At 39.5% G+C, this 19,808-nt stretch overlaps 1 protein-coding gene across 7 annotated transcripts in view; it reads right to left on the bottom strand.

Annotated features, from left to right (window-relative positions):
* LOC147021880 (protein FAM117A-like) overlaps positions 1 to 19,808 on the bottom strand; it is a 269,319-nt gene that overhangs the window by 21,096 nt on the left and 228,415 nt on the right. For 4 of the 7 annotated variants that reach the window (XM_085892291.1, XM_085892293.1, XM_085892297.1 and 1 more), the window contains 2 exons: positions 8,320 to 8,474; positions 474 to 579 (listed from right to left, as the gene is read on the bottom strand). The exons of the other annotated variants lie outside the window; for them this stretch is intronic. In XM_085892291.1, coding sequence (XP_085748417.1) covers positions 474 to 579; positions 8,320 to 8,474 — 261 coding nt within the window. The remainder of the gene's footprint in view (positions 1 to 473; positions 580 to 8,319; positions 8,475 to 19,808) is intronic. 7 annotated transcript variants of the gene reach the window in all.

Here is a 19,808-nt window from a genome sequence, read left to right as displayed (position 1 = left end):
ATTCAGTTGTTGTCACATCTTAGCCATTTTCCAGACTGTGCAATAAACCACTGTTCCATAATGGGAAGAGAATGCAAGAGCCTGAGTTGGGGTTAAAATTTGTCGACACCCCCCCCCCACCCCCCACAGCTGGTTACGGTAGAAATATGGTCAAGAGCCTACTCTTTGTGAAAGACACCTGGTATCCTTTACCACCAGCCAACAAAGATGTACAGGTAGGTCCACGTTTTAATGTCCCATCTAACAGAAATCAAACCCATTGGCACAACGTACTGCCTGTGAAGTGCCAGGATAATAGCTTATAGCCAGGGCAGGCATCAAACTCGAAGCACACAGCTCAAAGTTATGGCCACTGCTACTTCTGAGCTATTTTGTGAGCCCTCGCCTGGTTAATTAATGCAACAAGCAAAGCAACAAAAATATTGTTTCACTTCCTCTGCAACTCGAGCATTTCACATCATGTCATGACCAACTTGATTCAGCTTTTGCCGCTGGATCTGACCTCTCCCCTCCAAACACTGCTTGAATGAGGCATGCACATTTGTAGCTACAGCTGGTAATACTGGAACCCTTGTGGGACTACAGCAAAAAAGGAGGGGGGGGGGTGGGGAGAAAGAGAGAAAGCGAAAATAAAATAAAAGGCACTGTTAAAAGGTCGACATATACAGTATATATATATATATATATATATATATATATATATATATATATATATATATATATATATATATATATATATATATATATATATATATATATATACATACACCTTGTAGTAAAATTAACCCAGCTGGCAGTGCCTCGAGCTTTACCTTAACAAAAGACCATTTGTGCAAAACATGAACACACAAAGAGGAAGCAAAAAGCCATAATAATGACACTGCAGGCTGAGTGGTTTGCAGTCGGCCTCCAGAAAACAACCAGTTTAACACTCTGAAGCTATATTAAACACATTTTGCTTTACAAAGGCTTTTTCCCAATATTGTTAAAAAAAAAAAATGCTTTCTTTTATTTGTTGTAGTGCTATGAGGCCAAAGCCAGATGAACACACTCTCACAATGGGCAAGTTTCAGTTGGTGGTCACACGATTCTGACAGATTAAGTTTGTGTCAGCTATTCTTGGAAAGCCTCCGTGGTATTCTCAGTCATCCAGAACTTGTAAAAGGAGCTATTCCTAATGGGAGGAACTTCTGTTTCATCTCCAAACGGAGCATGCAGGGTAAAGACAAAAACAATGTTCATGCTTTGAGGCTGTCTGCTCATGCCCTGTTGGTGATAGCCTTGGGAAAGAGTGTTCTGTCAGGCAGCCTAGAAGCTCAGATGTGTCTTTGCACGTTTAAAACGAAAGCATTTAGGAATGCTTAATCTATCAACAATCTATTTTTCTCAACATGTTTTCTGAAGTTTCACCAACGATACCTTCTCGTCTCAACACACAGGGTGGAGAAATGAGTAAAATATATCTTTAAAAAAGATAAACAAATCAAACCTTCACCATTTTCTCTTTAACATGTTGTGCTCACATGAATGTCCTTTGATGTTTTCGGCAATCAAAACAAGAACAGCTATTGCAAAATTATTGTTGTTAAACATGGTGGGTGGTCGTCATTTGAGAAATAAAAATACAAGAAAACTATAACGGCACTCGGTGGAGCGCATACCTCCATCAGGATGAACAGTTTACGTTTTGTATCCCACTGATAGGCCGGATCTGGATTCGGACCTGAAACAAAATCTAATCGGCTTGTTCTCGTCACCTATCCAACTCATCTACCAAGTTTCGTCCGAATCCGTCCACAACGGTATGAAATATCATTCTCTATATCGGTTTTAGCTTTACCTCTCAATGGTGAAGAATCATTTTTAAGTTTCTAGTATCCGGATCCAGATCTTCACCAAAATCTCATCAATTAGTTCTTGTGAAACACCCAACCTGTCCACAAAATTTTGTCTGAATACATCCACAACTTTTTGAGATATCTTGTTTACAGACAGACAAGACAGGGGTGAAAACATAACCTCTGTCTACTTTTGATGGTGGAGGTAAAGACCGTGCGTTGGGGCACGACGGTGTAACGTACTGTCACACTGTTAGGAAGCCAAAGTAACTTGCTACCACATGAATGAACTGGAGGGGGAGCACTCGGGAGAGTGCAAAACCTCCGCCGCCAATACTGCTGGGTCACTCAAGTGAACCTATCTTATTCATTAAATATGATGTCAACAGTGCTGACAGAGTTATAGTTCAATTCTCCAACATTTTTTTTGGGGGGGGGGGGGTTGGAAATCACTTAAAACATGTAGAAATGCAAAAAAAAGAAATCGAAAAGTTGTTGAAAAAAAAGTTGCAAAAATCTTTTTTCTCTTACAATTTTTTTTTTGGGGGGGGGGTTGGAAATCACTTAAAACGTGGAAATGCAAAAAAAAAATTTTTTTTCTCTAACAATTTTTTGGGGGTTGGAAATCACTTAAAATATGTAGAAATGCGAAAAAAAAATTCTCTAACAATTTCTTTTTTGGGGGGTAACAATTTTTTTTTTGGGGGGGGGGTGGAAATCACTTAAAACATGTGGAAATGCAAAAAAAGAAATCGAAATGTTGAAAAGTTGCAAAAAAAATTTTTCTCTAACAATTTTTTTAGGGGGGGGATTGGAAATCACTTAAAACATGTAGAAATGCAAAAAAATAATTTTTCTTTCTCTAACAATTTTTGGGGGGGGTTGGAAATCACTTAAAACATGTACCAATGCAAAAAAAATTCTCTAACAATTTTTTTTTGGGGGGGGTAACAATTTTTTTGGGGGGGTTTGAAATCACTTAAAACATATAGAAATGCAAAAAAAAATTCTTTTTTTGGGGGGGGGTTGGAAATCACTTAAAACATGTTGAAATGCAAAAGAAAACATTTTTTTCTCTAACAATTTTTTTTTGGGGGGGGGGACCAAGTCCAAAATTTAATGGCATGATCCTTGGACCATACCTAATCCCCCCCCAACCCCCCCCCACTAAGTTTCGTCGAAATCCGTCGAGGAGTTTTTCCGTAATACTGTTCACAAACAAACAAGCACACAAACAAACAAACAAACAAACAAACAAACAGAAAGGGGTGAAAACAGTAACCTCAATCCATCTTCGAAGATAGCGGAGGTTAATAACACTCCCCGCCCCTCCCCAACAAAAAAACGAAATAGTTGAAGAAACTTGTGTTTTGATGTTCTCTGATATCTTTACGTCGAACTATCCAACCAGTCCAGATGTAATCATACACCTCATCTTCTCCAATGTTCCAGCTTCATCTCATATAAGTAGCACAGGATGAGTCCTGGACTGAGAGGCATATTGCCCAACTGGCTGAAAGCTCGATCTTTTCTTAACATAAGTGCAAGTTCAAGGAAGAACGAAACAATAAAAGGGCTGCAGGTATACATGCATAGGTGAGCAAAGTGGAACAGGTGAACATAGATGCAAGGATGCACAAAGACGCAATGGGAGTGTCTGAAAGAGAAAGTGTCAATGAATGAATAAGTGTAGAAAAAGGTCAGATGGTGATGATGGGCAGTAGTCTTGAAAGAATGAATGGAAGAGCACGATACAAGACGTAAGGAGTCAACCCTATGGCCAAGCAAAATAAGGAAACAAAATTGAAAAAAAGAACTGGTGGTAGTTGAGAAGGTCCAGATTTTAAATGAAGCTTGGTTGGTGTTGGTTTAACGGTTATGGTGGCTGGTTTTAGATATTTGGGTCTTGAGTTTGAGCCCCTGTCATTTCATTGAACAATAAAATTCATTTCATTGAACAACCAGGTGGGTTGACAGCCTATCATCCTTCTGAGGTCAGAAAAATGAAAAATGAGTACCAGCCTCCTGGGGGTAATAAACCATTGGAGTGTCCTGCACTGGAGTGGTGGGTGACCTGTCTAGGATTGTACTCCTTAGCTAATGAAACCGACTCAGCAGTCCTATGCACCTCATGGTGTGAAAGGAATGGTTGTTATGAATTTTTTTTTTTAAGGCACCACCAACGACAGTGTAGCTGGCCAGATACCGAAGCTCACGTCTGATGTTTCAACCACTGAGTGGTCTTTATCCATTACTGAGGTCTGGGAAGTTCTATTTCAAGACCATTCTATGATCACCATGTTTCGCTTGAGTCTTGCCTGCTGGACAGCGACACTACGTGGTGGTGGTTTCATTTTTTTACATCAACAAAATATGAATCTGAATCACTAAACTAAACTTACGATTCGTAGATCAATTCTCAGAGGAGTTTGTAAAAGGCGACGTATTACAAACGGCTGAACGTACTCGCCATGACAGAATCACGCGAGTGCATGATTGACAGGGGCAGTGGTGGAGCATGATGGCTTGGTTGTTTAGGCATGGAACTGCTGACTCCATGCAATAATTACCCCTCAAGGCAGGCGGCTGTTCTCCAAGGAAACAATTTCTTTTGGCATCCTATCCTTTGTGAATACTCAACAGAGTGGAAAGACGCATTACCTGCAGGTTAAAAAAGGCCATGTGCTGCAGACTACTTGTTAACATGAAAGCTTTGGAGTAAGAGGATATAGCTCTAAAAACACAAGGCAGACAGTCATTTGGTATTCATAGCCATATGGGTAATCAAAAGCCTCAGAGGAAGCTTAAATTATATGATGACATCGAAGAGGATTAAACTTGCAAGCGCTATTTTCAAAGTAATGCGATTGGTAGAAGCTTTGATCGCCAAGGGCCCTTTAAGAGGCCACATCAGTGCAAGGAATTTTGAATACGTTCAACAAGTCAATGAATCGAATAGTTGGAACAGTTCTTCATACACCAGGGATGGTGGTATTTACATGGATTTTGGGAGACTAAAATCATGGGATTGTATTTTCATAATACCGGACTGTAAAAATATTGTGTTTTGGTAAATGTGGTACAGTATAAATAATGCCAAATGGGTAAATGTTATGGAAAAATGACACTCTCTCTGCAGTCACATAATTTCAGTCTGCCCAGGTAGCTTGAGACTAATCATGTTCAGGCTCAAGTAGAATACATCGAAAAATTGGTCTTAAAACATATTTCAGAGGCTTCTCGATGAGACGATTCATAAAAAACGTTTTTTTTTATAGGAATCGAGGCTCATGGAAGGAGCCGTTACCTGCAGATAGAGACATGAGACAACACGGGATTTGACTTCAAACGTCATCAGTTACCCTGGGGTAAGGTGACATGATGACTTCTCGATGCACTATGAGTGCCAGCGACACCATCTTGTGATGCCGCTTTTCTTTCCACAGTCAGTGGGACAATGAAGAAGAAATCTTTTGATCACCCACTTCCCCATAGGATGTCAAAACATGGGGTTTGTCCATGCTCTATTCTCTAATCGGTGAGCATCAAGCGAAGAAGCAGAATGTAACATTTTAAAAGTCTTTGTTACAAGTTAGCCAAGGTCAGAAGTGAACCACAGAACTACCAGACTCAGAGCAGATGCTCCAACCACAATACCACTGAGTCTGGTCAATTACTCAAAGGAAAGTCTGCTTTGCTTGAGAAATTTGAATATTCTCCCTCTCTCCCTCTCTACCCCTCTCTCTCTCTCTGTCTGTCTCTCTCTTTCTCTTTCTCTCCCCCTCCCCTCCCTCTCTCCCTCTCTCTCACTCTCTCCCCTCCCTCTCCTCTCTCTGTCTGTATCTGTCTCTCTCTCTCTCTCCTCCCTCCCCCCCTCTCTCTCGCTCCCCCTCTCCTTCCCTCCCTCTCACTCTCTCTCTCCCCCACTCTCCCTTCCTCCCTCTACTCGCCCCCTCTCTCTCTCTCTCTCTCTCTCTCTCTCTCTCTCTCTCTCTCTCTCTCTCTCTCTCTCTCTCTCTCTCTCTCTCTCTCTCTCTTTCGCTCCCCCCTCTCCTCTCCCTCTCCTCTCCCTCTCCTCTCCCTCTTCTCTCCCTCTTCTCTCCCTCTTCTCTCCCTCTTCTCTCCCTCTTCTCTCCCTCTTCTCTCCCTCTTCTCTCCTCTCTCTCTCTCTCTCTCTCTCTCTCTCTCTCTCTCTCTCTCTCTCTCTCTCTCTCTCTCTCTCTCTCTCTCTCTCTCTCTCTCTCTCTCTCTCTCTCTCTCTCTCTCTCTCTCTCTCTCTCTCTCTCTCTCTCTCTCTCCTGGGTTGCATATCATTGGCTGAGAACATGGCACGACCACTATACAATGGCCCCTGCTGGTTAAGGTAGGAATTTGGAAATTTGGCCATGGTGCCAGTCAATGCTGGCCTACTCTTTGTGACGAACACCATGGAGTCATTAATGTACACTAACTCATGCTGGCAGAAGGGATGCCCAGTTTAATGTCAATCCGAGGGATGGCACACACACTGATGAATAACCCTGCCTGTGAAACACTGGGATGACAGTTTGCAGCTGGGTTGAGATTCAAACTAGATAGCTTTGAGGCAAGTGTGCATTCCGCAAGGCCATCCTGCCAGCCCATTTAAATATTTAGATGCTTCTATAGAAGATAAACAAGACCAAAAGATGACGATCAATAACAAATAGATGACAAATATATTCTGAACCTCAGTAGGTTCAACATCTGGTTTTAAGCATCCCAGAACCATTCTGAAAGTAGACTCTGGTAAAAGTTATGGACAAAATAATTTGTCAGTCACCACTCACCAATCAAGGCAAGAACATTTTAGCAGATCTAAAATAAGACATACGGTACACAGAGGTAAAATCAAGAAGTTGAGCACAAATAATAGCTTGGACAGGTCTAAATCAATATTCAAAGAAAATAGAAAAATAATCAAAAAGATAAGGCATGCAACAGAAAAAAGAGGAGGAAGAGGGAAGCGAGACGAGGGGATGTGGCTCACAAAACAGAACAGTGAGCAGATGGCTAAGTCTGTGCTTTAAACTCTGATTTTGGTGATCAGAGGCCGTAGCAGCAAATAGCAGTTACTTTTAGGGGATGAGGGGGAGAGGGGTGTTGTTCAGTCAATGCCTGTTAATTTAATTGTTTTGCCATACAAGCCAGGTGTACATTGTTTATCATGACTTGGTGGTACATAGATCTTATGGAAAGTAGAAAACTGAGATAAAGAGAATTTGGAAATTGCAATTCAAACACGAGGGTTTTTTAAATTTTATTTTTGGAGGAAGGGGTGGGGGGCAGGAAGTGGGGGTGTAAAGTTTACAGCTACGCTCGGGACGCCCTGGGAAAGCAGGATGGCCTAGACATATGCAAACCCAGACTAATCTGTCTAGCCTAGGTTTGAAACTCAGGCCGAGCTGAAAACTGTTATCCTAATGTTTCACAGGCATGGTGTATATGCTGTTGTTCGGTCGCATCTGCCGGCATTATTTGGTGGACATTAAATATCCCATGGTGTCCATCGCTGAGAGTATGTGTGCTATCGCCGGCACCATGAACAAATTCCAAATTCCTTCCCGAACCTGCAGAAGGCATTGCATCAACAGAACAGCCACACTCTCAACCCATGACGCTATGCCGCAGCCTTGTGCTGCATACGTAGGAAGAAAGGGTGCCCAGCACAGTTGGAAACAATGGAGAATAGAAGTATTACAGAAAATAATTCTCATGCAATTATACAAAAAGTAGACTGCACGATGGCAATCGGGATGGTGAAACAACAGAATCATTATTACTTGAACCAAATCAGCTTGGACATCTGTTTCCTGACTTTGTCTTCAGTAATACTTGTGTGTTGCTTGGCAGAGTGATCCATCCTAATCATAAATGAAGTGCATGCAGACTTACTTTATCAAAGTAGACATACAAGTAGTCTGGCACCAGATAAATAATTAAATCCTTTGTCTAAAACTGCTTAAAGTACTTCCAACTTTTTAGTAGACGCAAGTGGGATAAAAATCGAATAAAAAGAAAATATATATATATATATATATATATATATATATATATATATATATATATATATATATATATATATATATATGAATATGTATTAAATACAGGAGGTATTTTGATAAATAAATAAAATAAAAAACAAGTAAATAAATTAATATTATTTATAAAATACATTATGAATAAGTATTAAAATAATTTATTGGTGGTTGCTGGGATACTCAGTGCAGCATGTTAAAATCGGTTATTAATGACAGTTTTAATATTTGAATGACAGTTTGAGTCGATGGTTAGATGGAGGTGCTGTGTCATGGACATATCTACAAGGTAAAGTGTTTATCACTTAATATATTATCTTATAAGGTGATGTATGATTAAAGTTATTCATATGTAGTAATACTTTAAATAAAAGTAATAATTAAATAAGTTTAAATAAACATATTGCATTGCTGTGTTGACTGACTGTCTGGACAACTTTGAGGTTGTAGGTCCATTGATGTTGAGTAATCTGCTGATGTGGACCTTTGGCCAGGGTAGTGGATCCGCCGTTTGGAGAGGTTCTGGGCTGAAAGGATCAAAACCTCGTTGAAAAACGGTGCTCAGCTGATGATCCAGGCACTTGGGAAATCAGGAAATTGCATACAAGTTAAGGACAGAACTTCAAATAAAATAACTTGTAAGTACTTACCAGTACATATTATATCTGTGTTGGTGTGTTTACATATGTGCTTGTGTTTGTGTGTGTGTGTGTGTGTGTGTGTGTGTGTGTGTGTGTGTGTGTGTGTGTGTGTGTGTGTGTGTGTGTGTGTGTGTGTGTGTGTGTGTGTGTGTGTGTGTTTGTGTATATTGTTATGTCTGGCTTCCTTCTTGGGATGACGGTGCAGTAATTCGTCTTTATTTTGATGACACGAAGTATATTTTTGTTGTCTTATGCTGTACAATTACCAGCTGCTTTCACTTCATGATACATAAACAGCCACACCTGTAAGCAGAAAAACTGGTGCAGTTGGGTTGTCATTGCAATCAGCAGATGACCTGACTGCTGTGAAAAACAGTTCTATGTAATCCTAACTTTGCTTTGAAGTCAGAAGGTATTTCGAAGGATTGTGTGCGCTTGTTACAAGAGTATCGTACGAACACTCATTGCTAGAAATGGCAGACAGAAATCCAAGAAACAGAGTTTTTCTGCATATTGTGTACATCCTCCTCCAACTGGTGTTTTTCATACTGAGAATGCAGGCCTCATACACATCCCTCGAAAAGGGTTACCACACCTCATTATTTGACTGGCAAAAAGGACTCTCTTGTATCTCTTTGAAAGTGGGTTTCTTGAATTTTACAAGTCAAAAAGATGACAACATGTTTTGACGAAGCTCAGTGGGATAAGAATCATGAAATTCAGGCGAATGCAAATATTTTTCACATTCAAAGGCATACCTTCTACATTGGAGCTGACAATCTGTGCTGCCAATTTCACTTTCATTTATTTGCTTCTGCGACTGGAGGCAAGTTGTAACACGTAGTTTGTTTCCGAGGCACAACCTTTCACTTTCTTGCAGAGCATAAAGTTTCTCAAAGAAAGTCAATCTAATTGTCCCCACATTGCTGTCCTTCATTATACGAGACTCTTTGTATTGAATTTGATGTCATCTTTTTCAGCTGCCTTAATTTTTTATATGAGGATATAATTGTTCCACCATGCCATCTATCTCTTTGGGCAAATGCATTTGTTGTAGTTTCAACACATGATAAATATTGAAACAAACATACAAACGTGTAATAACCTCTGCCACCGAAGATTGATGGAGGTTATGTATTCACTTCTGTTTGTTTGCCTGCTTGTGAGCAGGATATCTCAAAAAGTTTTGGACGGATTTGGACAAAACTTGATGGACAGGTTGGGTGTGTGACATGGATGAATTGATTAGATTTTGGTGAGATCTGCTTCCGGATTTCTTATTTTTTTAAGTGATTCTACACAATTGAAAGATAGGGCCAAAAACAATATATAGCATGATATTTCAAACAGTTTGGATGGGTTCAGCCAAAACTTGGTGGATGAGTTGAGTCAGTGATGATAACAAGCTCATTAGATTTTGGTTAAGGTCTGGATGCAGATCCAGCCAATCAGTGGGCTACAAAATGTAAACAGTTCAGCATGGTAGAGGTAAATGCTCTGCCAAGTGCCGTTCTATTTACGTATGCTTTCTTCAGGACATCCTGGATGACTAAACCATGGTTACTTGTTCTCCACATCAATGTTGGAGCCAAGTTCCCCTTCCTTTAACAAATGCTGGTCAAAGAAAGTCTCGTCTGCCTCCTCTAACTACCTCTGCCTATGTTCCGTTCAGGACATTTTTCATTCCAACATTATGCAATTAACAAACACGAGCATATAAGAGGGTCCGTCAATAAGGAACCTTAAAATGGAGATATAAATTCGAGAATGTAATTTGTGTAGTTGTAGAAGACATATGTTGTATGTTTGGGTAAGAGTCATGTTTTGCCTGTTTTAGATCTGGCACAGTTAGCACACTCCTTGAAACTCCTTGAATTTCCTGGAAAATGAGATTCCATTTTCCAGTACTTGAAAGTCCTGGAAAAAAGAAAAAACTCCTTGAAACTCTTGGAAACTCCTGGAAAATAAAGCTTTTTCTGTGCACTGTCCCTTACATATTTCTATCCTCTTTTTTTCTTTTCTTTTCTTTTTGTAAGAAAATAAGCCGACATCGGTCATTTTTGCCACCAATGGATTGATTGACCTGGATTAGGGTTATGTTCATTGATTCTGTATGCGGTTGTAAAGTGCAATAAAATATCAACTAACGAAAAGCATTGGAAATATATGCTCCAACAATTCATTGGCTGTTGATCGATGATGCCGCCATAATCTCCCTGTCAGTAGCATATTGATTTCAATATTGAGTAACTGCATGAATGTCTGTGCGCGGAGAAACTTTTCAGCTGCAGAACGGAGAAGCAAAATGTCCAAAATTTGTTATTTCAACACCGCGTGTGTCAGCCATCCTGACTATCGGGATTGGCTAGAAAGGGTGTCCATCCACAAAGCAAGATGTCATGTGTGCAAGAAAGTTGTAGATATTTCGAACATAGGTGAAAGCACACTGAAAATCATGCCAAGGGAACCAAACACGTGCGCTTGATGCAGCAGATGGCGGCCGATTCCCGTTCGCGAATTACAGAATTTTTTGGATCGGCGAGCACATCGGCACCAGCAGGTATCGTCATGGATATTTGTTTATGAAAGAAACTATTAAGCGTAAAACGCATCTGCCGTAATTAGATTTCAATGAACACATCACAAAAAATTCCAGTTTCTAAATTTGACTTTTTGTAACCAAGGGAGATAGACTTAGCACAGCTAAAATAACAGTATAACGGGTTGTCTCCCCTCAAATGATTATGAATGAAGAGTGAAATAATATCCTCATTTCTTGAATACACAAACCATTCAATTAATGTTCATGGTACAAAACCAATAAATAAAATAAACATTGAATGATAGGAAATTATGATTATAATACAATATAATATAATTATATAACATACTTAATTGAAAATTGTAAAACGGTCAATTATTAATAAGGTTATGATAATCAATTTTTTATCATAGAAATTGTTCTAAAGTTTATGGATTGGGAATCAAACTGACTGAGAAAATAAATCGTACTGATATTTAATGAAATAATAATAAAAAAAAAACAATTAAGGAACAATTTTAAAGTTGTGGTTTGAATTTAGAGAATTTTTTTATATTACTGATGACTGCTGATGTATTTAATAAATTGTGATTATGAACTATGTTACAGTGAATCCGCAGATAGAGGTTGATGTAAGAGTTTTCAGAGAGAGAGAGAGAGAGAGAGAGAGAGAGAGAGAGAGAGAGAGAGAGAGAGAGAGAGAGAGAGAGAGAGAGACAGAGACAGAGACAGAGACAGAGACAGAGACAGAGACAGAGACAGAGACAGAGACAGAGACAGAGACAGAGACAGAGACAGAGACAGAGACAGAGACAGAGACAGAGACAGAGACAGAGACAGAGACAGAGACAGAGACAGAGACAGAGACAGAGACAGAGAGAGAGAGAGAGAGAGAGAGAGATAACAAGTGACATTAAAGATAACAAGTGACTTGTTGATAACAAGTGACATTAAATGCAAAAACTTCTGAGAAAGTACGTAAAAAGTATTTTCTTCACAGATTTATTAATATATACATTTTCTTGTCTCGTACAATAAAACAGTGTTGTGTGAAATTGCCTTTAAATATTGCAGCTTAATTGCGGCTTTTAAGATAAGTATGTAAAATTGTTGTTTTTCCAAAGATTTGTAGTTTTTAAAATTAATATATACGTTTTCATGTTCCATGCAGTAAAACAGTATTGTGTGTAATTGCCTTTTTAGTTTACATATTGCAGTTCAATCAGGACTTTTAAGATACGTACATGTATCTGTAAATGCTTGTTTATGCAAAAAAAGTTGAGAAAGTATGCAAAAGTGTTTTGTTTTGTTAGCAAAGATTTATCGTTATTTAATTAAAATATATGTTTTCATGTTTCATACAGTAAAACAGTATTGGGGGAAATTGCCTTTACTTACATGTATTGCAGTTCAATCATAAAAACAATTGATAAAAAAAGACTGATTATAGAATTTTGTGCATTCCTTCAATCAGTAAATTGTTGAACACAAGGTATAACACATCATTATGCTTCCTTTAAAAATGACAATTTGTCCTGGAAAACTCCTGGAATTCCATTCAGTCAGGACTGTACGAATCTGGCAACATTGAGCGTATGATGTCAGTCGAGCAGTTCCAAGATGGCGGCTCCCTCAGAAGCATGCACCAGGGAGGAGCAATGGTCTGCCATCCGTTTCTTGGGAAGTGAGGGTGCAAATCCCAAAGAAATCCATCGTAGAATAAAAATGCAATGAGGTGATGCATGTTTATCGCTGCAGCAGGTGTACGACTGGGACAGGAAGTTTAAAAGTGATTATTGTCGAGTCAACATTTGCATCGATGTTGACATACTGTATCCGAGGTACTTCCAACCATCCCATTCCACATGCTTTCAATTAACGACCTCATCAATCACAAGTCCTCAAACAATCTTGGCATCTATTTTTTCAGTCCCTTTAACTTTTAATACAAAACCAAGAAATGCCTCCTCAGTGATACCTGGATCCTTATCTCCTCTCTGGTGCAGGTTTCTAATCACAGATGAATGTGGAAGAGTCAGTTTGTTCAATACCATGTCTTTTAATGTCAGAAAATCTCACTCTATCCCTCAAAAAGAATCAGCCATCGAACTCCTCAGTCTAGAAGTCCTTGGTACTACTAAGCCTGACAATCTGTCATAATCTGTCTTTTTGAGAGAATAACAAAACTCGCTTACAAGGCAGGCTGAAACCATGGTATTCTATGCAGAGAGAAGTCCATTCTGAGATGCTCAAAGAAAATCGTGTGTATCGGCTTCATCAAAAGTATCATGTGGTGTGGGTTCATACTCTGGCCTGGAACAGCTGCTTCTCATCTTGCTCCGTTGGACGTGATAGAGTCAGAGTCTAAGGCTCTAAATGTATTTTGGCATCACTCGGCAGGACCAGTACGAAGAACTTCTCAAACTTGGCAGACTGATGTTTTCCAATATTTCACTTTCTGTGCTCACTCAGTCTGCTCTCCTGTCTCTCCATCCTCCCCAGGCAACCTCAATCCCAAACATTCTTTCAAAATAGCACACCTGGTTATCCTGCCCAATTCTATACACAGACGTGTACAAATGCACGCGCGCGCACACGCACACGCACACACACACACACACACACACACACACACACACACACACACACACACACACACAAAAATATTTGAGAGCCATGTAACTACTCAGAAAGGAAACAGGCCAAACAAAACAATTCCAAAGACAAAATCAGAGCCCAAAACTAAAGAGGAGAATCCAAAAATAAAAAAACCAAATATAAAATAGAAGATAAAGTACGAGAGTTAGTGGGTATTAAAAACAAAGTCAAACTAGAATGGCACTCTGGAGAATGCAGTCTCACCCCACATACACATTGTGAACAAAAATACCATCGCTAACTGAACATGCTACTACAGGGTGTTTCAAGAAGACATGAACAACTTCAGTTGTTAATATATTCAGTACCACAAATGATACAATGATAATATTTGTTTTATATGATACAGAAACTCATAAAGTTTTCTTTGTTTTCAGGTCTGGTGGTTTAATGTAAAAGAAAATGGCGACTCCACAGGAGAAAGCTCAGTGCGTCGGATGGTTCATCGAGATGAGATCGAGCACGCAAGTTCAGCGTAATTTCTGTACAAGGTATGGAAGGAATACACCATTGTGGACTAGTATTAGAGTGGTACAAGAGGTTTAAGGAGACTGGAAGTTGTCAGAAACAGAAAAGTACCGGTCGACTAAGCACAAGTGCAGCAGATGTTGAATGAGTGCGTGAATCATTTCAACAAAGTCTCAGAAAACCAATTTGACAAGAATCCAGAGAACTGGGACTACCAACCACCACTGTACACAGGATTTTGTAAACAGACTGAAGCTTTATGCTTATAAGGTGCAAATTTTGCAGGAACTCAAACCAAATGATAGACCCAAACACAAGGCGTTTGCCTTGGAAATGCTCATTCGCATGGAGGATGACGAAGATTTCCTGAAAAAAGTCATGTTCACAGACAAAGCTTGCTTTCATGTATCGATCGGGGAAGGTCAAGCGGCACAATGTTAGGAGCTGGGGCTCTGTAACCCCCCATGTCATCATTGAACACACACGCGACAGTTCACATGTCAAGGTGTGGTGTGGCCTTCTCCATGACCGCTTGGTGGGTCCGTTTTTCTTTGTGGAGGATACAGTGACCTCAACAACATACAGTACATGAACATATTGGAAGGATTCACCTTCCCACGATCGAAGACCTGCAACCCGATATCATTTTACAACAGGACGGTGTTGGGGAAAAATTTATATTAATGTATTTTAAATTGTAACAAATGGAGTTTCAGAAATGTAACTTCTATGCTGCAAATTGAATTGACTGTCATTTCTGGCCAAAAGACTTTTGCCCTAAATGATAAGAAATGTGTTGTTCTGGAGCAGAGTGACCGAGCTGATAAATGAACCTTTGCTTAGAAAATGTACGAAGTGGCTTTTGTCTAAAGGACACGTCTACAGTCTGGGTGAATATCCCCCAACCTCTCTCTCATGGAAGTATAAATATTTTGAAAGGCACATTGTTCTCAGTACGAGCACGTGAGGAAGTATAGTTTCTCAGTGGCTCGTACTCCTTGGAACTGACCAAGTACCAAGTTAGAATAAAACTCTCTGATGTAATGTAGAAGTGAATTGAATCGGGTTGGTCTAACTGTTAACTAAAATAAGAATAAATGAAATAGAACCAAATAATATTGCAATCAAATGGGGATTCTTAAGTTCATTGTACAAAGGTGAGAAGTGTATGGTGTATAATTAGGAAATAAATTGTTTCACAAGGAAGGACTTGTGTGGACATCAGTTTTATCAGTGTCGATAGGGTTTTTGTAGGGTTTTATAATCAAATCGGACAAACGTTAAACTCTGTCTGAAGTCAAATAGGATTCCACAATCGACCAGTTAGAATCCTTCAGGAGGACAACGATCACAACAAGGTGGGTTTAAAAAAATCCACATCAGTTGGCGCCGAGACTCGGATTCGAACCGACGTTGGTGCGGTGCTCGTGACCGGAGGTGCTTAATCTGCCGGAGGCAGTGCCTGGAGGAACAAGTGCTTGAGCGAAGGTAAGGGAGAGCGCTCTCAGCAGGTAACGCATTTCGAACAAAGAAAAGTTCATTGTCAGATAATTTTATTGAGAGAAAGAAGAGGATCCGGCGGAGGGAGTCCGTTTTAAAGTAAACGATAAGTACTGTAGTTGTTTTAGAAAAGTGCTGGAGAAGAAGAGGAGTCAGATGACAAGAAGAGGCTCGTTAAGGAGCCAGACGCGTAATTAAATGGGAATGATGAAGCGACATGCCACATGTTTGCATTGATACGGACCGGCTATGAGAGAGATGGCCGAGGACACGGCTGAGACGCCGAGATAGGGTTAAAATAGATAAATATTATAAGTTACCTGTTTGTAAGAGTTATAAGAGTTACTTTTTGTTCATTGAACTCACTGGAAGGTTGTTGGCAGTGAGGTTGTTATATTATATTGTGTGGAGGTTTTACGGATTTGTAAATGCAATTATTTGCACGAAACGTTTTGTGGAGTGCAGGAGACGATTAACCAGCTGGGAGCGTGGTTGGTGATTTGCATTGAGATGCGATGTGTTACTGAGAGTAAAAAATGAAACTTGTGCGAGTCCAATATTCACTGCAATGAAACGTGTTCTGTTGGGATTTTGACGATATTTTAACTCGTGCTGAGTTGAGCTGTGGGTTTGTTTGAAATGGCATGTTATACATTCTTTGCGTTGCATTTCCACGCGAAGGTCGCAAACTACACTGTGTGAGACCCCCTCCACTCGATCTGTGGGGGGTGGCATATCATTACACTGAGTCTTTGTTCGAGCCTTTGCTTTAAGTGTGAAATTCGATTCATATGCAGATTCAAGAGGATGAGATAGAAATGTGATTGGTATTTGTCACGTGATCACACGCTAGTCTATGAGAGGCAATGCTGTCTAGTGTATGTGTTGAAGCCATGACAGAGTAATGCTAAACTGTGGGTTTTGCCTGTCAGAGTTTTTTTTCCTTTTTCTTCCCACTGGATGTGGAGAGAACTTCCTGTTCCTTGTTCCTTGGTGTTTGTGGTGCACCCTCTAGACTGAATCTGTTTAAAGTGAAGTCCATTTAGGAAAAAGTGTTGAAGTTTTATTTTACAACCATCGGGATTTTGAATAAATTGTGAAATAACAATTGTGAATGTGGATATACTGTATGTGATTTAAATGTAGAAACGTGATTTGGAATGATTTTAATGATTTGATGATGTTTAGCACGTGGGGCAATTCACAGATAATAGATGATTCCCTCGGATGGACGTTGAAATATTGTTTTATTCGTCTGCGAATGTTGAGGTTACCTGAACTTGTGCTGGGAAGGCAATGGCAAACAACCCAGTGTAACCATTTGATCGATTCAGTCAAGGTAAATTCATGATTTAATTGGATAGATGCTGAAGATTTAATTTTTCATTTATGGATTTTAAAAGGAAATATTTTATTGTTTTGACCAAAAAAGTTGTTTAAGAGAGTTTGGATGTTTATTTGTCTGAAGTTTAAGATGCTTTTCCAAGACTGGGATAAAGATTGTGGAGGGTGAAGCTGCATGTTTAGACAGAGTGTTGGAGCTGCAATATAAATGATATTCTCCTGATAACAGATTTGACAAGTGATTTGACAATTTTTGAACAACTGTTTAAAATGATTTATTTGTTTTGATAAAAGAAAATGGATTCGTAATTGAGAAGGTCGGAGGAAGTGATAGATGGTTTGTGTATGTGAATTGGAAAAATGGCAGCATGTTTGCTGTTTTGGTGAGAGAGAAGTGGATAGATGGAGAAATGTCAGAGATTTAAAATGTCGATGGAAATAGCAAATGAGATGGATGTTTTGAGTATACGTACAACTGGGATTTCTGTATATTTTAGCATGTTGTTTTGGGAAATAACAAGGAAAGGGATTAAAATATTGATATGACATATAATGCAAGTTAGATGCTTCCACAACAATCTTTGTTAGTCTTGTAGAACTACATGTGCCCATGACGTTTATTGATTGATGCTTTGTTTGTTTCGGAGTGTTGAAAGCAGTCTTTGAAGCAATGTACGATTTCATCTAAATGAACTTTGGAATGAAATTCCACACAAAGATTGGACGATGGGAGAAGCCAGATTTGGGTGATTGAGCATTCAACACATGATTATGCCTCCCCTTCCTGAGGAGATAAGATGGACCAATGTGGGAAAGAAAGAAAAAAACCACTGAGGAGAAGGTTGAGCAAAGTCTTAACGTCGGCGTTGTGTGGTGCCTGCGTGGAGGAATGTTCTCAGCCACACTCTCGATTGCCGCTCTGCAAATACATCGTGAACTTGCTGTGGTTGCTTCAATGTACGACAGGCCTGCAATTCCACACTGCGCTCCTTCAACCCAGTGTCCGGCCCAAACTTGTACTTGCCCACATCTACCTTCTCCTCAGCTCAAGGAGTGCTTCGATTGTGTTTCCCGTTGGGTGCTGCTCTATCCACACCCTGACCTGTTTATCTTCTGACTTCGGGTAGCATGTTTTCAATGTGTGACACATGCTGATGAACAGGCCATAAATCAAATGGAAACACACTCATTTTCTGATATGAGCACTCGCTGCCATTGTTGATTGAACTTGAATAATGGAAATCTTTTCTCCTTCAGGAATGGGACATGGTAATCATGTGTAAGAAAAATTATTCAAATTTTCCTTAAAAAAAAAAACGGGGGAGTGTTGGGGAAAAATTTATATTAATGTATTTTAAATTGTAACAAATGGAGTTTCAGAAATGTAACTTCTATGCTGCAAATTGAATTGACTGTCATTTCTGGCCAAAAGACTTTTGCCCTAAATGATAAGAAATGTGTTGTTCTGGAGCAGAGTGACCGAGCTGATAAATGAACTTTTGCTTAGAAAATGTACGAAGTGGCTTTTGTCTAAAGGACACGTCTACAGTCTGGGTGAATATCCCCCAACCTCTCTCTCATGGAAGTATAAATATTTTGAAAGGCACATTGTTCTCAGTACGAGCACGTGAGGAAGTATAGTTTCTCAGTGGCTCGTACTCCTTGGAACTGACCAAGTACCAAGTTAGAATAAAACTCTCTGATGTAATGTAGAAGTGAATTGAATCGGGTTGGTCTAACTGTTAACTAAAATAAGAATAAATGAAATAGAACCAAATAATATTGCAATCAAATGGGGATTCTTAAGTTCATTGTACAAAGGTGAGAAGTGTATGGTGTATAATTAGGAAATAAATTGTTTCACAAGGAAGGACTTGTGTGGACATCAGTTTTATCAGTGTCGATAGGGTTTTTGTAGGGTTTTATAATCAAATCGGACAAACGTTAAACTCTGTCTGAAGTCAAATAGGATTCCACAATCGACCAGTTAGAATCCTTCAGGAGGACAACGATCACAACAAGGTGGGTTTAAAAAAATCCACATCAACGGTACTCCCTCTCATTGGGTCCTAATGGGAGGAATCGAACGTTCTAATGGGAAAAATGGATGAAGAAGAAGAATGAAAAAGAATAACAATGAAGAATGACACCACATGACAATGCTGCATGACAATGCCACAATACAACACCGCAATCCTCATGAATTACCATCACAATTGCAAAATCCACAACAAAAGTAAAATCTCAAAAGATGTTGTGATGCTAATCCATAAGAGGATTGTGGTGTGGTTTTGTGGCATCGTAATGTGGTGTCATTCCTACCTTGTTCGGTTGTTTTTTTGAGATCTCATCCCTCTATCTTTTTACATTTTTTAATGTTTGTTTTGCTCTTGTAATATATTATATCACACTGTTCTTCATTGCATGGCCCGCGAGCCAGTGGCGGCCCCTGGTGGCCTAAAGTGCGCCCCTGACGTGTGCCTGATAATATACAAATGTGAAAACACCCCATCATAATCCACTATAAAAGCTATCAAATTGACCCAATGGTTTCAAATGAGTGTTCCAAGGTAAAGCATAAAGGTAACATAACTACATCAGGATATGGTTGCAGTATACTAACAATTACGCTTGCATTCCAGTTAACCACAACAAAGAAGAAAGAGTATGTGGAGGCAGGACAGCCATTATGGAGTTCTGTAGGCAGTGTGGCAGCTCTCACACTGATGTCTTATCGGCAAAAGTGGCTCACCCATTGAAA

The sequence above is a fragment of the Eptatretus burgeri genome, chromosome 8 (assembly GCF_056783735.1).
Source record: "Eptatretus burgeri isolate ZD-2024b chromosome 8, Ebu_testis_v1, whole genome shotgun sequence".
NCBI classification, from domain to species: domain Eukaryota; kingdom Metazoa; phylum Chordata; class Myxini; order Myxiniformes; family Myxinidae; genus Eptatretus; species Eptatretus burgeri.
This window is presented reverse-complemented; position numbering and strand designations above follow the sequence as displayed.